At 30.0% G+C, this 16,795-nt stretch overlaps 1 protein-coding gene across 3 annotated transcripts in view; it reads left to right on the top strand.

Annotated features, from left to right (window-relative positions):
• Positions 1 to 16,795, top strand: part of Nuak (Nuak family kinase 1) — a 121,805-nt gene that overhangs the window by 37,484 nt on the left and 67,526 nt on the right. For all 3 annotated transcript variants that reach the window (XM_075380484.1, XM_075380486.1, XM_075380485.1), the window contains exons 8-10: positions 2,322 to 2,443; positions 9,917 to 10,134; positions 14,270 to 14,390. In XM_075380484.1, coding sequence (XP_075236599.1) covers positions 2,322 to 2,443; positions 9,917 to 10,134; positions 14,270 to 14,390 — 461 coding nt within the window. The remainder of the gene's footprint in view (positions 1 to 2,321; positions 2,444 to 9,916; positions 10,135 to 14,269; positions 14,391 to 16,795) is intronic.

The following is a 16,795-nucleotide window of genomic DNA, read 5'->3' on the forward strand; positions in this document are numbered from 1 at the left end:
TATTATAATTAGGCCACTTCTGTTTTATTATAAAAACAAAAAAAACTTACAAGTATAATTATTCTTTCTTAGTACAGCTATTTAGAAGTATTTGTATATGTTCTTTAAATTAATTTTTTTGCGATCATGTGCATTTATTGTTTTGTATCGTAACGAGTTAATAATAAACATTGCTATTGTTTTCCTTTAAATATCTTTTAATTACATTGCAGTCGTATACTTTGTAACAACTACATTATTTATAAATTTTCCATCCAGTTTTGATAAACTGATGGAACAATTTTTTTTTTTTTAATTTTAAAAGTACAGTAAAACCTGAGTTAACGGAATCTGGATTTAACAACAGAAAATTTTTCTGGTCCCATGAATTTTACCAAAGATATGATGTTAATTTTCGCTGAAATAATGGAAACTTGGCTGACATGGTAACGGAAAAATCTCACAAGTTAATGGAAATATTTTTTGAGAATAGTGTAGAATATTGTAATTTATGCAAAAAAATACATGTACCCATTTAATGCTATGTATGAAGTACAGTACTAAATTTTCCCACGATATAAAATAGAATACATATACTGTATACAGTATACTGTACTATGGTATGTTACAAATTAGCCTGCATAAACAAAAATAAAAATTATTAATGTCAGAGTTGTAACTGATAAATTTGCATTTAACACTATGTATTGTTTACATCTTCAGTATCGCTAGTCATAATAGGTGACAACAGACAGACAGAGAGTGTTAAAACCTTGTACAGGCGATGGAACACAGTCATCATTGTTTTGGCTACGTGCAGTAAACTAGCCTTTTTGTCTACTGCCCTGTGAATCATAACTTAACACATTCTTATCATTCATTATCTCAAGTCACAATTTTTATTTAAATTAATTATGTAATGCTGCTATATGTAACTTATCCATGTGTTTTTGTTCATTACAACAACGTCTTCTTCACTGTTGTGTGTGTATGCATTTTTGTTTCCCGTTCAGTCGCTGAATTTGTCATTTTTATTTTTTATTTTTACGGATCCATATTATAGTTTAGTACCTAAAGTACAGAACTGTACAATGCAATTGTTAGTTTAGTGTTCTTCTGGATACTGTGTATTAGTGCAACAAGTATGGCATCGAAAAAAAGAGTTGTATTGGACTTATATACAAACATCAAAGTAATTGAAGCAAGCGAAAAAGACAAATTGTCCATTAAAAACTTAGTCGGAAAATGTGGTGTAGATAAGATTAAAATCTATGAAATTAAAAAAATTAAAATTAGTTAAAAACTAAATGGTTAAAAGGGAGTGGTTCAAATAAAAGGCATATGCGAAAAACTGGCCACGAAGACATTAAAAAAATTGTTTGGGAGTGGTTTGTGAGTGAGTGAGCAAGAAGGTTACCGATTTCAAGAAAAATTGTACAGCATCAAGCAAATGAAATTGCAGAGAAATAGGTAACTCCAATTTTAGTGCTTCAAATGATTGGCTGGATAGTTTTAAAAAGTGGCATCAAATTTTGTTTAAAGAAGTATGTGGTGAGGCTGGAGATGTGTGTGAGGAGACAGTAACTGGAAAACAAAATTGCTACTTTAACTGAAAATTTTAAACCTAGAAATATTGTAAACGGAGACAAACTAGACTTTATCGTGCACTACTGAGTAAGACTCATTGATTCAGAATTATTTAACTTAATTTGTAAAGCCAGAATGTTGACAGAAACAGAGTAGCTGAAAGTAAAATCAGTACAAAAAAAAACCTGTTTTTTTTTTCTTATAATAAAGACTAAATTACATTATGAACAGTAATAAAGTACATTTATGTTAATTTAAATTATGTTAACCTATTAAAGTATATTACTTCAAGGTATTATTGAATACCTTAAACAAATGATTGAATTTAAATGGCAACTATATTGAAAAATAGTTGCAAGCTGTAGTTCTAAGTTGTATGTAATAAAATATTTTTATCTATGCAGGTTTTTTATTTATAGCCAGAGGTTACTTTCCGAACCAAACCGCCCTTGTATAAGGAAAAAGTAAAATTTAATAGAATTAAATTTTACTTTTTGTACATAACTGTCAACTTATATCTATACCATACTTTATTTTCATTGTAGTAGTATACATCTAATTATAAATAAAGCAGGTAGTTCATCAACCCATTTAATTTTAATAACATGTAGAAAGTCTATTTGTATTAATTGGCTTAATTAACTAATTCTACTTTATCCTAGGGATTATATAACAAAATTTTTTGTAAACTTTTGTGCTATATTTATTTATTCTATTATTACTAATGTTAGTAACTGGTAATTTTTTTTTTGTAGGTCTCTTGGTGTTTTACTATATACATTAGTATATGGTGCTATGCCATTTGATGGATCTAATTTTAAAAGACTTGTCAGACAGATATCTCAGGGTGATTATTTTGAACCGAAAAAGCCTTCACGTAAGTTATTCTTATTTGTTTTTTACTTTTAGTTGAAATGTTAGTCATTATTTAAGTGTATAAATTTCACAACTAGGAGTCCCTTAATCTATTGAAATCTGAATTACCATCATCACTTGTATCTCTAAAAGCCAGAGGAAAGCTAGTTAACTTATTTAATTTTAATAATGTATAATAGGTTTATTCGTGGTGATTGGTTTCAAACATATATTCATTGATAGACCCCAATTTAAATCATTCAATTTTTAAAAGTTATTAAAAAAAAAAAAATGGCAGTGCTTGAAGTTATACAGTGAATACTTTCTTCATTTGTATTTACTTGTTGAATTTATTTTTAGTCTGCTTTATGTGATCTTATTTATATTTTATCACGTATATTATTTTACATTTAAAATGAGTGCTGTTCATTATTTGAATTAATTGCAAAAGTAGTGGGATTTCTTCCTTTCAACAATAGTTTTGGTCAGTTCATGTTGAACATTTGTTGAAATATTCTTGCACTTTACTATAGAGTAATACTGAATTGCAATTTCTCGTCCCATCATGTTATATTGCTGTCTTTGTCATTGTTATTGTAATCTAACATGTAGTTATTTTCTTTGATGGCTAATTTTTTTTTGCATAATTCTTCATTTGCTAAATCTGATTTTTTTCAACTCTGCTTATTCCCATACTTATTAATTTTTTATTTACTGCATTAATATCAGTATTGGTTTAATATTAAGCAATTTTGATCTGTGTTGAACTTAATTTTTCTGTGAGGAGATGGTAATCATAAATGTAGTGTTTGTTCACGTTACTGGAGGTTTGGATTATTGTGACCGTACTCCAGTACTAGCGCTAGTAAAAATATTAACAGCTTTTTCTGGTAGTAGAGTTATAATACTTCAAATATGTCAGAAATGTTTTCTGCCTAGTTTATGGAAATGGTAAAAACTAATAAAAGGAAAAATTATAAAATACATTTTTCAAGCATGGTTATCAAGAACCTTGACAATTTAATCATCATCATTGATTAAAAGCTGCTCATGCAGTGTCTCATCATGCATAATTGTTTAAACTTTGTTAAACTGTCCAACCTCTCTCTCTTTTTCCGTTTAGCCTCTGGAACCACCGTAAGGTATTGCTTCAGAGGATGACATGTAAATGATTTGTAGTCTTGTATAGTGTCAGGGTAACCATTCCTGAGATGTATGGTTAATTGAAACCCAACCATTAAAGAACACTGGTATCCACAATCTAGTATTCAAATCTGTATAAAAGTAACTGCCTTTACTAGGAAAACTGTCCAACCTGCTTTCTTATTACATCAGTCATTACATTTTCACTGTAAAATTCACTAATCTACCAATGAATTTCAGCAAGTATCACACTTCCTGTGTTTAAAAACCGGATAAAGCCTGTACTTCATAATTGTTGACGTGGTTTCCACAGGCAGGAAAAGTCAGGAAGTTTTAGAAAAAATTGTGAAAAATTTTAGGTAGTTGCATTTTTGTTACCGAGCATCTTTTAAGTAATAAAATATATTTGATATACTTTCCTGGCATAGGGAAGTGATAATCCCATTGCTCAGCACGTTGCAACTACATCCATCAAACAGCCATTAACATGTCCTGTTTTTACTTACATTCCCTAATTATTCTTTTATATTAAAAGAGGAATATTTCAAATTGCAGTTAATTTTTTCGCTGGTGAAATTATAACAAAAAGTTGAAAATTTAAATGTTAACTGTGTTTTTGGAATTTCTCTCAAAACTACCATGAATTTTTTTTGTACTTTAGGTAATAAATTGACATAAATAAATGACATAAAAAAATACTATTTAATGACCTGTAGTTAAACTTATGCCTAGAATTCAGCCTGTTGAGAAGAGATAGAGATGTTTATTATGCTTTCTGTGATGTGTGTTAAAAATATTTTGGACTGATGGGACTGTGCATCACAGGCTGAAAGGCAGTGACTTTGCACACTAAAGGAAAGCAGCTTAATGAAATAATTAAGATATGGAATTCTCAGCCTTCACTGAAAATGTTTTTATCTTCAATGATACTTCAACTCAGCAAACTAAAACTTTGATAAACAGTTGTGAGAACGGTGGTCGTGATATGTCTGGAGTTAATAAATTAACTTATATTGAAATAAAAATGAAATTATGTAGAAGAAAAATGATCGAATGAAGTTTAAGCTTAACAGAATGTTTTTTGATTTCATCTTTTGCATAGAAGATAGAATCGTCCGTAGAGTTCTATGTAGATAAAAGTCATACTTGCTCCTAAATAATCTTTTTTGTATGTAGATGTGCATGTAAAAATTTGATGTAAGTTGATTGAGTTGTTCTTTACTGGTCAGGATCAGCTGATCTCGGTCGGACCACTTATGAAGTCTGAATATTTTTATAGTAGTTATTGTGGGGCTTCGGTGCGCTCCAGTAAAAAACCAAGAATGCTAATTGAAAGACTATTTTGCTCATAAGATAACATTTTTATTCAGGATTCTTAACACAATCATCCATAAACAGATCATCCTTATTTATTTAATAAAATGAATTTGAAGGTTCAGAAGGTGTTGAAAAACCCCATTTTAAAGATTATAGAGATAGCATTGCCGCCTCTCTGTCAAGTTGTCATACTTGCCAGAGGGGGTGCTAGTGACGCCCGTTGATCTGAATTCTGTCCTTATAAATCTTTCCTAATAAACAAATTAATCATTTACTGTTTATGTGTGCAAATCATAACCGTATTGGTTATATATTTATAAAAATATTTTGATTGTTTCATTGGACAACAATGTAAAAATGGTTAAAGCAAAAATGAATCAAACAACCCAGTTTTTTAAAAATTAGACAGTTGAGATGCAATGATTGATGCTAAATTGTTATGTATTCTTTCTCTTTTTTGAAAAAAATGTTTGTGTATTTAAAATCACACTGTCTTTTAGTATTTTATCCTTTTTTGTTGAAACATTAAAATACATTAATCTGAACAATTTTTTAGTTCCATATCTAACCCCTGATTTTTTAATTACAATGTAGGTTATAAAACCTCTTTGATTACTCTCTACCATTCATAGTAATTACAGATAGTTTAGAAATATTGTAATAAAAACTATGAAATCATTAAAAGACATAATAATTATAATTCGTTCTAAATATATTGAAAACCTGGAGTTATTTTTTTTTTTTGTCTTCAGTCATTTGACTGGTTTGATGCAGCTCTCCAAGATTCCCTATCTAGTGCTAGTCGTTTCATTTCAGTATACCCTCTACATCCTACATCCCTAACAATTTGTTTTCCATATTCCAAACGTGGCCTGCCTACACAATTTTTCCCTTCTACCTGTCCTTCCAAAATTAAAGCGACTATTCCAGGATGCCTTAGTATGTGGCCTATAAGTCTGTCTCTTCTTTTAACTATATTTTTCCAAATGCTTCTTTCTTCATCTATTTGCCGCAATACCTCCTCATTTGTCACTTTATCCACCCATCTGATTTTTAACATTCTCCTATAGCACCACATTTCAAAAGCTTCTAACCTTTTCTTCTCAGATACTCCGATTGTCCAAGTTTCACTTCCATATAAAGCGACACTCCAAACATACACTTTCAAAAATCTTTTCCTGACATTTAAATTAATTTTTGATGTAAACAACTTATATTTCTTACTGAAGGCTCGTTTAGCTTGTGCTATTCGGCATTTTATATCGCTCCTGCTTCATCCATCTTTAGTAATTCTACTTCCCAAATAACAAAATTCTTCTACCTCCATAATCTTTTCTCCTCCTATTTTCACATTCAGTGGTCCATCTTTGTTATTTCTACTACATTTCATTACTTTTGTTTTGTTCTTGTTTATTTTCATGCGATAGTTCTTGCGTAGGACTTCATCTATGCCGTTCATTGTTTCTTCTAAATCCTTTTTATTCTCGGCTAGAATTACTATATCATCAGCAAATCGTAGCATCTTTATCTTTTCACCTTGTACTGTTACTCCGAATCTAAATTGTTCTTTAACATCATTAACTGCTAGTTCCATGTAAAGATTAAAAAGTAACGGAGATAGAGAACATCCTAGTCGGACTCCCTTTCTTATTATGGCTTCTTTCTTATGTTCTTCAATTGCTACTGTTGCTGTTTGGTTCCTGTACATGTTAGCAATTGTTCTTCTATCTCTGTATTTGAACCCTAATTTTTTTAAAATGCTGAACATTTTATTCCAGTCTACGTTATCGAATGCCTTTTCTAGGTCTATAAACGCCAAGTATGTTGGTTTGTTTTTCTTTAATCTTCCTTCTACTATTAATCTGAGGCCTAAAATTGCTTCCCTTGTCCCTATACTTTTCCTGAAACCAAATTGGTCTTCTCCTAACACTTCCTCCACTCTCCTCTCAATTCTTCTGTATAGAATTCTAGTTAAGATTTTTGATGCATGACTAGTTAAACTAATTGTTCTGTATTCTTCACATTTATCTGCCCCTGATTTCTTTGGTATCATTACTATAACACTTTTTTTGAAGTCTGACGGAAATTCCCCTTTTTCATAAATATTACACACCAGTTTGTATAATCTATCAATCGCCTCCTCCCCTGCACTGCGCAGTAATTCTACAGGTATTCCGTCTATTCCAGGAGCCTTTCTGCCATTTAAATCTTTTAATGCTCTCTTAAATTCAGATCTCAGTATTGTTTCTCCCATTTCATCCTCCTCAACTTCCTCTTCTTCCTCTATAAAACCATTTTCTAATTCATTTCCTCCGTATAATTCTTCAATATATTCCACCCATCTATCGACTTTACCTTTCGTATTATATATAGGTGTACCATCTTTGTTTAACACATTATTAGATTTTAATTTATGTACCCCAAAATTTTCCTTAACTTTCCTGTATGCTCCGTCTATTTTACCAATGTTCATTTCTCTTTCCACTTCTGAACACTTTTCTTTAATCCACTCTTCTTTCGCCAGTTTGCACTTCCTGTTTATAGCATTTCTTAATTGCCGATAGTTCCTTTTACTTTCTTATAGCAAGAAAGTATTCTTATAGCAAGAAAGAAAAATTGCTTTCTTATAGTTTCACTAGCATTCTTATATTTTCTACGTTCATCCATCAGCTGCAATATATCGTCTGAAACCCAAGGTTTTCTACCAGTTCTCTTTATTCCGCCTAAGTTCGCTTCTGCTGATTTAAGAATTTCCTTTTTAACATTCTCCCATTCTTCTTCTACATTTTCTATCTTATCTTTTTTACTCAGACCTCTAGCGATGTCCTCCTCAAAAATCTTCTTTACCTCCTCTTCCTCAAGTTTCTCTAAATTCCACCGATTCATCTGACACCTTTTCTTCAGGTTTTTAAACCCCAATCTACATTTCATTATCACCAAATTATGGTCGCTATCAATGTCTGCTCCAGGGTAAGTTTTGCAGTCCACGAGTTGATTTCTAAATCTTTGCTTAACCATGATATAATCTATCTGATACCTTGCAGTATCGCCTGGCTTTTTCCAAGTGTATATTCTTCTATTATGATTTTTAAATTGGGTGTTGGCAATTACTAAATTATACTTCGTGCAAAACTCTATAAGTCGGTCCCCTCTTTCATTCCTTTTGCCCAGCCCGTATTCACCCACTATATTTCCTTCCTTGCCTTTTCCAATGCTTGCATTCCAATCTCCAACTATTATTAAATTTTCATCTCCTCTTACGTGTTTAATTGCTTCATCAATCTCTTCGTATACACATTCTACCTCATCATCATCATGGGCGCTTGTAGGCATATAGACGTTAACAATCGTTGTCGGTTTAGGTTTTGAATTTATCCTTATTACAATGACTCTATCGCTATGCGTCTTGAAATACTCCACTCTCCTCCCTATTTTCTTGTTCATCACAAAACCTACTCCTGCCTGCCCATTATTTGACGCTGAGTTGATTACTCTAAAGTCACCCGACCAAAAGTCGCCTTCCTCTTCCCACCGAACCTCACTAATTCCTACTATATCCACGTTTACCCTATCCATTTCCCTTTTTAAATTTTCTAGCCTACCAACCTTTTTCAAGCTTCTAACATTCCACGCTCCAACTCGTAGAATGTTATTTTTTACTTTTCTGGTGACCCCTTCCTTAGTAGTCCCCACCCGGAGATCCGAACGGGGGACTATTTTACCTCCGGAATATTTTACCAAGGAAGGCGCCTCCATTATTGCTTTTGAAAATGCAGAGCCACATTTTCTTGGAAAAAAAAAACAGCTGTAGTTTTCCATTGCTTTCAGCTGCGCAGTACTCAGAGGACTGAGTGATAAAGGACTCTCAGAGGACCTGGAGTTAATAAAGGAACAAACTAACTGTATTTTTAGCAGGTTTTTTTTTATTATAAGTCACTTTTTGGTGTTACCATTCCTTTCTGTTTTGTGCTAATATTTAACCTCATTAAATTTATTACATCTTTCGTTTTCAGTTGTCTGTTTTACATAACAATCTTCACTTTCCTAAACAGTTATTTTTTATATTCTGTACTTGCCTTAGTTTTAAATTAATGTAATTCAGATGACCCAGTTCATCTCCTTGCAAGACTGTCAGAAAGTTTGCTCTGATCCTAATAATCTTAAGACCTAATTTTACATTTGTTAGAATAAAATGTGCATTCTTCTTTTAATGCATAGAATATAAAATTTTGAAATCTAATATACGATTCAACATTTTATTATTATATTTGTATAGGTAATAAGGTAATTCAGTATAATGCTTTCAATTGTTTGAATAAGTTTCATTTATAACAATACAGGGAGTTTACCGAGATTACTACAGGAAGTCAGTTCTATTAAATTGAATGAATTTCCTGACATCATTTCTGTAGTATTTTGTAATAATATGTTGTGTCATAAACTTGTTCCTAATATGTTATGCTTTTTAAAAATGATTTAACATTAAAAGATATCTAATAATGAAGAAAATGTTTATTTTGTTTTGGTAAGTTTTGCTGATTGTTCTGTTTTTATATTATTTATTTATTGATTTTTTATATTATTTAGTATATAGACAAAAAAAAAGATATAAAAATTTTTCTATGTCTACTTTTCTATCGTCATTGTTTTTATTAATATAATTAACATGTAATAAATAAATTTTCTAAGCTTTTATGACATTATGTAAAAAAAAGTTATATTGAAAAGAAACTTAAGTTAACTGATTGATACTGTCAACAACTGTTAACACAATTGATACCGACTCAAACTTCTAATTCAGGTGTATTTTTCATACTTATTTTATTTTTTTAGACAGATTTCAGATTTTTATTTTTTAATAAAAAGAGAAAATATAAACTCATTTTGTTTTGTACATGTTTCAAATATTACCGTTTCAATGAATTACATTTATTTCATGGAATAATGAAAAACGTTTTCGATGAAGTAATGGAATTAAAACTTGTTAATATATCTTGCCTTATATTCAGTCTATTATTGTTCTTAATTTCTACAGCTGCATCTCCATTAATAAGAGAGATGTTAAACGTGAATCCAAGTCGTAGAGCAGATATAACAGCGATATGTTCTCATTGGTGGGTTGACGAAGGGCAGCCTGCATCATGTTTAGATATTGCTGAGGAGCTTGCTAATCAAACACCAGTTAGACTTGATTTATTATTATCATTAGCACCACCTGCTGTATCTAATGATAAATTATTAATTCCTGATCAGGTAATAATTTTTCAGATTTTTAATATTATTAACATTAATTAATGCGATCGCATCGGTATAACTCAAACTGATAAGAATTGTAAAATGATATTAATAGCTGAAAAACAGCTACTTCTGTATATAAATTTTTAGGTAGGATTTTAATGTTTGTTTATTTTATAATATATTGGTCTTAAATATGTAAAAATTTTACATAATTTTTTTGTCAACAAAAGAGTGATCCATTATTAAATAAAAATTAATTTTTTTACATTATATGCATATTAATGTGCTTTATTACTTTTCCTTTATTACTATTGCCTATTTCTTGGCTATCTTTACTATGTATTGAACACTCAAGCTGGCTTGACATATATAATACTAGATTAAGTACTATTAATAATTTATCAAGAGTACTTAAATTATGAATCCTAATTTTATATCCATTTTTTTTTAATATGATTTTGTATTCATGGGTTTCATGCTCGTTTATTTTAATTAAATAAATAAATAGCCGGAAAAATCATGCAATACTTTGCCAGCTTTTTTTTATATGTATATAACTTCTTCTACATTTTCAGTTTTTTACTGCTTCTTATTACAAATTATTACATCACTTACAGCATACCTTAAAAACTACTTTTGAAATGTTATCCACCATCTATCATTTGTAAGGAATTGGAACCATCTTCCTATTCATTATGCATGATTTTGAATCGGCAACTCAAAATATTACGTCATAAAAATGGTATGTTAAAATACAAGCAAAATGTTTGTTTAAAATGAAATTATCTGAATAATTTATGCCTAATAGCATCCTCAAAATTCATAAAAAAATTATTCAGGTTGGAACAGTAGTTATTAAGTTTCAGATGAACATTAATATAAACAAACATATATACATATGGGTGTTCTGATTTGTACAAGGTGTTTTTAAAGTAAGGTCCATTTGTAAATAAGAAAAAAAATTAAAAAATATTTTTTATAATGTTTCACTAGTTTCTTCATTCCCTCTTCAAATCATTCTGCTTCCAGTGATTTAAACCACACATTAATACCATTTTTTTATTTATCATCAAACCTGTGTGATAAAAGCCACTTTTTAAGGTAATAAAAAAAGAATAACTGTTGGAGCTATACCAGGGCTGTAGGGTGGATGGCTGAAGATTTTTAAATCGCCTCACTGCCTGATTTGCTATATGTGGCCGGGCATTGTCATTCAAAAATAAAATCCTGCGTGATAGCATCCCACATCTTTTGTGTTTTTTTATAGCTTTTCTAAGATTTTTTTAATATTTTGCAATACGCATTGGCATTTACAGTAGTTCCACGATCAGTAAATCCAGTAACACTTTTTTTTCTGAACATTGTTGTGTGAATTTCTTCAGTCTAGGAGATGATGAATGCTGCCATTACATTGACTGATGCTTTGTCTGAACATTTGAATAAGAAACCTAGATCTCATGTCTGGTTGCAATGTGATCCAACTAATCATCACCTTCATTTTCATAACGCCCAAAAATTTATTCACTGCAGTGAGACGATTTTTCTTGTGTGAGTTGGTTAACATCTTTGGCACCCATTTACTGCACAATTTCAGTCAAAACATCATAAATCAAAGATCAAGAAACATCAAAGGCAATTGTGATACAGTGAAACACCAGTTTTCTTGAATTTTTCACTCAAATCATCTATTATAGCTGATGGTCGGCCAGTACATTCATCATGACTGTTCATTCACCTTTCTCGAAATGAAGGCACCGCTGTCTAACAGTAGCGTTACTCATTATATTTGCTCTCTAAACATTTAAAGTTTTCCTTGAATTTCAGTTGCAGAATGGTTTTTGCTGTCAAAAATCAGATTGTTTCTCATACTTCACACTTGGCAGGATCACTAACTAGTATTTATAAATAGATGAATATAGACAAGTAAGAACAAAATGAGTAAATTGCTGTTACTAATAGCCGACTATTGTTTGAAATAACTGAGCTATCTAAATGCCATCTGTTTTCATTGCATATAAGATGGCAAATCTAAAATGAACCTTATTTCAAAAACATGTCTCGTGTATTAAAGTTTTTGCTATTTAATTAAATTTATATTTTATTTCTAATCTTGTAGATTTAAAATGTAAACAATATTAGTCTACAGTATAATTTTACATTTACCATTTCAGCCAAAGTTAATAGTATCAGAGGTGTGGATGGAAAGCAATTTCTCAAGGGAGAAGAAAGAGCAATCAGGTGGCAGGAACATATTAAGAACTATTCATAAGGGAAACATTATCGGATGAAGTGCTGAAGGAATAAAAAGAAGTTTGTGATAATTTTAGAGGAAACTTTAAATTACAATCTGAATTATATGGATTTCTGCAAGTCTAACCAGAATAAACCAGTAGGAATTTGATGATTTACAATCTGAATTAGCATGCTCTCTGAAAGAAATAGGTCTGAATAAGCCTTATGCATCATTATGCAAAACTTTTGAGAATAGTGTATAGTTGTTACCGTAAAAAAAACCAGTAACAAGTGATTTTGAGAACTGTCACCATTAATATCTCGTGTGCAGAGAATTATTACTAAAATAGATAAGTGAGTATAACAAGCAGTAGAAGATCTGTTAAATGAAGATCAGTTTGGTTCCAGAAAGTTTGAGTAAAAAGTAGACAAGAAGATACGATAAAGAAGATAATGCCACCTACATGGTGATTTTAATCTAGAGAAAGCATTTTATATTATTGAATTTAATAAATATTAATATTTTAAAGAAAAATGGACTGAATTGTAGGGAAAGAAGAATTATACAATCTATACTAGAATTGGAGTAGGAATGGGAGTGAGATAAGGTCTTTCCCACATATATATAAAAAACCAATTTGGAAATTGAAAATCACATTTCAAAGTGGAATAACTTTCCAAAGAGAATTGATAAAATCCTTGAGCTGCATTGATAATGTTGTTTTTTTTGCCACGCCTCAAAAATGAATTAGAAAATATGCTGTACAGCATGGATTCATAGTTAGGTGAGAATTTAATATAGGAAATAAAAAAAACAAAAAACAAAGAATATGTAATGTGGAAGAAAGAAGGATAAAAAGGGATTAAATATTAAGATAGAGAAGAATACCATGTAACAGAAGTTGAAAATTTTTGTTTAGTTAGTAAAATTATAAAGAATGGACAAAGTAAGGTATACTTCAAAAGCAGCTTGCCACAAGCAAGGAAATCTTTGATTCATAAAAGAAGGCTACTAATAATATCAAATGTGCATCTAAGTAGAGAAATATCTTTAATATATATATTATATATATATATATTCTTTTGATGATTTATTCATCATATAAGCTTTTGCATGGGAATATGGAGATGGAAATTTTGTAGCACATAAAAAATGCTATGCCTTACTGGAATTCGAACGCGGGACCTCCACATGAAAGGCCGAGACACTACACTTTACCATGGAGATCGGTGGAGTGGTAGCACCATTTCTACGGAATGAATGTTTCATTATAGTAAACAAGGCAATAAGAAAAAAATATAAGCTTTTGAAATCTGATGTTATGGGAGGATTTTGAAAATTATCTAGTTTGATAAAGTACAAAATTAAGATGAATTGGTAAAGAGAGGAATTTATGGAAAAGTGATGGACCATATGTTACGATATCTAGGTTTAATAAATTTGGTTGTAGGTTACATAGAGGTAAACTACAGGGGAAAATAGAGATTGTAGTAAATAAAACAGATAACCGAGGATGTAGGAATTATTGAGATAAAAAGATTAGCACAGAACAGAATAATGGGGCAACACATCAAACCAGCCAATTGGCTGATGACTCAAAAAAAAAATAATACACTATCATGATCTGTGTTGTCATTTATTTGAATATTATTAACCTTGCAAAATGTTAGTCCAACAGTATATCTGGTTTTGAAAAAATCAGAATATCTTTTTGGTATCAGTTGATGTTGATTTTTGTATTTTATTATCATAAATTGAATATTATTAGAAATGGAATCTATATAAATCAGAATGAAAATTCGAAGGTCGTGTGTTCCTAAATATGTATTTAATATTTTATCTAAGTATTTTTATGTTAAAAAAATTTATGTAGATCATATAGTATTTTTTATTTCAGTATTACATTTTTTTTTTAAGGGTGCTACTGTTGAAGGTGGATCCCCAACTAGTGCAGATCGGCCATTGAGATCACAATCATTGGGAAGTCTTGCTACTACTGCTCCACTTGATTTTATACCAGAGTTACCAGTTGCTCAACGTAAGTATTTTGGTGCTTATCAAAAGTACTTAAATTGAAATAAAGTATTTTAGAAAATAATTGTTGTTTAATCGCTGATTTGATATTTTATGTTACTTTCACAGTTTTATTAACTGTGAATTGAGACCTAATCTGAGTCATGTGTAAGATAAGTGCAGCTTTACATCCTAATCATTCTGTTAAAATCTGGAATATCATGGACATAGCATCCTAAAAATTTAAGGTTGTGAAGTAAGAATAAAACACTGATAGCCAAAACAATAGTTGATAAACTAGTTCCTTTGAGATTACTACAATTAAATAATTTTAAGTGCAATTTCATACAAAACCAGCCAAGTCATATAATATCTTTGCACAGCTTTTTCATTACAAAATCTTTTTCTTTATTTTCAGTCCAGGGTCTACAGAAATGTTGTAGACATTTTCTTAATAGCTATATGAAATATAAACTTTCAAAAAAATTTTGAAAAATATTTAAACCAGGAGATGGAGCAAAAGAACAAATATATATTTCAATTTTACAAGATGATTGATTCTTTGAAATAAGATTTTTTGGATTATTTATATATGCATTGTGAGTAACAAAATTACTTAAATAAAGTTTTCTCCAAAATGCCTTTGAAGAAAACTGAAATTGGGTTTTTTGATATCCCCCACCTCTTAACAAATTTTGAAAATTATTAATATAATCAATGCCCTATATAAAGATATATTCAAAGAAAATTGGTTTGGCCAATTCTGAGATATAAGAATATATATATATATATATATATATATAAATTTTATTAAATTTAACTACCTAGTACAGAATATTGAGATAAGACATATCTTACCTTATTTTTTCATGAAAGTACTTTTGCTGGATTCCAGATCCTCAGTCATTATTTAAATAATTCCATTATTGCATAATAAAAATATTACAATAATGATAAATGTGTATTAATTTACATTATTGCTGCTGTATGTTGTAGTTCTTATAAGAACATCTCCCTAACTAAACACTGTCTGATGGTTTATCAAATAAAAGTTTAAATATATATAATTTTTTTTGGTCTAGTTGGAACCCTAAAACGTAAAGATTGCAAAAAACCAGACACCCTATTTTTTACATGATCATCATCCTTTCCTCTTTAATCTTATCAAAATGAACCCTATAATAAAGGGGTTAAAATCTCAATGACTGTGTATTGTGGAGTGTCATTTAATTTTTATTGCTGAGAAAGCGAGATCTGATATTTATCGTTAATTATGATAAATTGTCTTGGTTGTATTTGTGATTAAAGCAGATCTCGACCCCCAAGGAGAAGTAATGAAAGAAAAAAGAAAAAGGTTATTGATTGCAGTAATTTATCTAATCTGACTGGGTGAGAGGTATTACCTAGTCAAATTTAAAATGTTTAAACCCCATGGTACTGTTGTTCTTAAAGCCAATCATACAATTTAACCTGTTTATCCAACACCATTAAAGCGTTTGCTTCAATAAATACCAGTAATTAATTAGTTTATCCAATTTGACATATTTATCTCTAAAAATTATCTCTTTCTATTTGATGTGTCATAATAAAAAATTGTGGTCAGTGCTTCATCACTGTATTTCTTCATTATGTAAAACACAATTTACGTTCAGGTTTTCTCTAAATATCCTAGGATAAAAATCTATGGATATCCTAGGATATCCATAGATTTTTTTAAAAGTGCTGTTAAACTATTTTATTTTATTATAAAGTTCCATGATTTTCCTTTAATGCTATTTACTCAAACTTAATGTTATGCTATTATATTTAGTTGATTATTTTGCTTTTCTTTTACATCTCATTGGATTTTTGGGAGGTAACAATTGGAAACTGAGATTTTTATAACAATTGAATTTCATTCATTGATGCAGATTCTTTCCTAGTGAGCCAATAAAACTCTGTTTTTTACTATACCCCTAAGTCACAGTATCCAGTGACTGGTTTCTCTGGTTCGATTTAATTTTTTTTGTTCTTTTTATATATTTATTATTATTTTAGAGAGTTTATACTCATCAGTTAATAAAAAATTGTCAAACAGCTTGCAGTTAGCTGTACCCACTATTCTTAACTAGGTAATTTATGGGAATTATTTCATTGAACTTCATTTTGACAGTGACATTATACTTACAACTCGTACTTCAGTTTACAGAATGCTACTGTCTAAGATGTTCTAGATGGTAGGAAACCATCATACTGTAAGTCGTGGGAAAGGCAGTAAGCAACTTATTATTCTATTAATTTCTGTTAGCATTCTGTTTTTCATGGTTGTAATTAGTGATACTTGTTTTATCTCCTAAATTTTTACTAACATGCATTATTTTATGTCAGAACCTTATATTTAGAACAAATACAGTTGAAAAATGTTTGTGGAAGAACAATTGACTGACCATA

The sequence above is a fragment of the Lycorma delicatula genome, chromosome 12 (assembly GCF_047948215.1).
Source record: "Lycorma delicatula isolate Av1 chromosome 12, ASM4794821v1, whole genome shotgun sequence".
Lineage (NCBI taxonomy): Eukaryota > Metazoa > Arthropoda > Insecta > Hemiptera > Fulgoridae > Lycorma > Lycorma delicatula.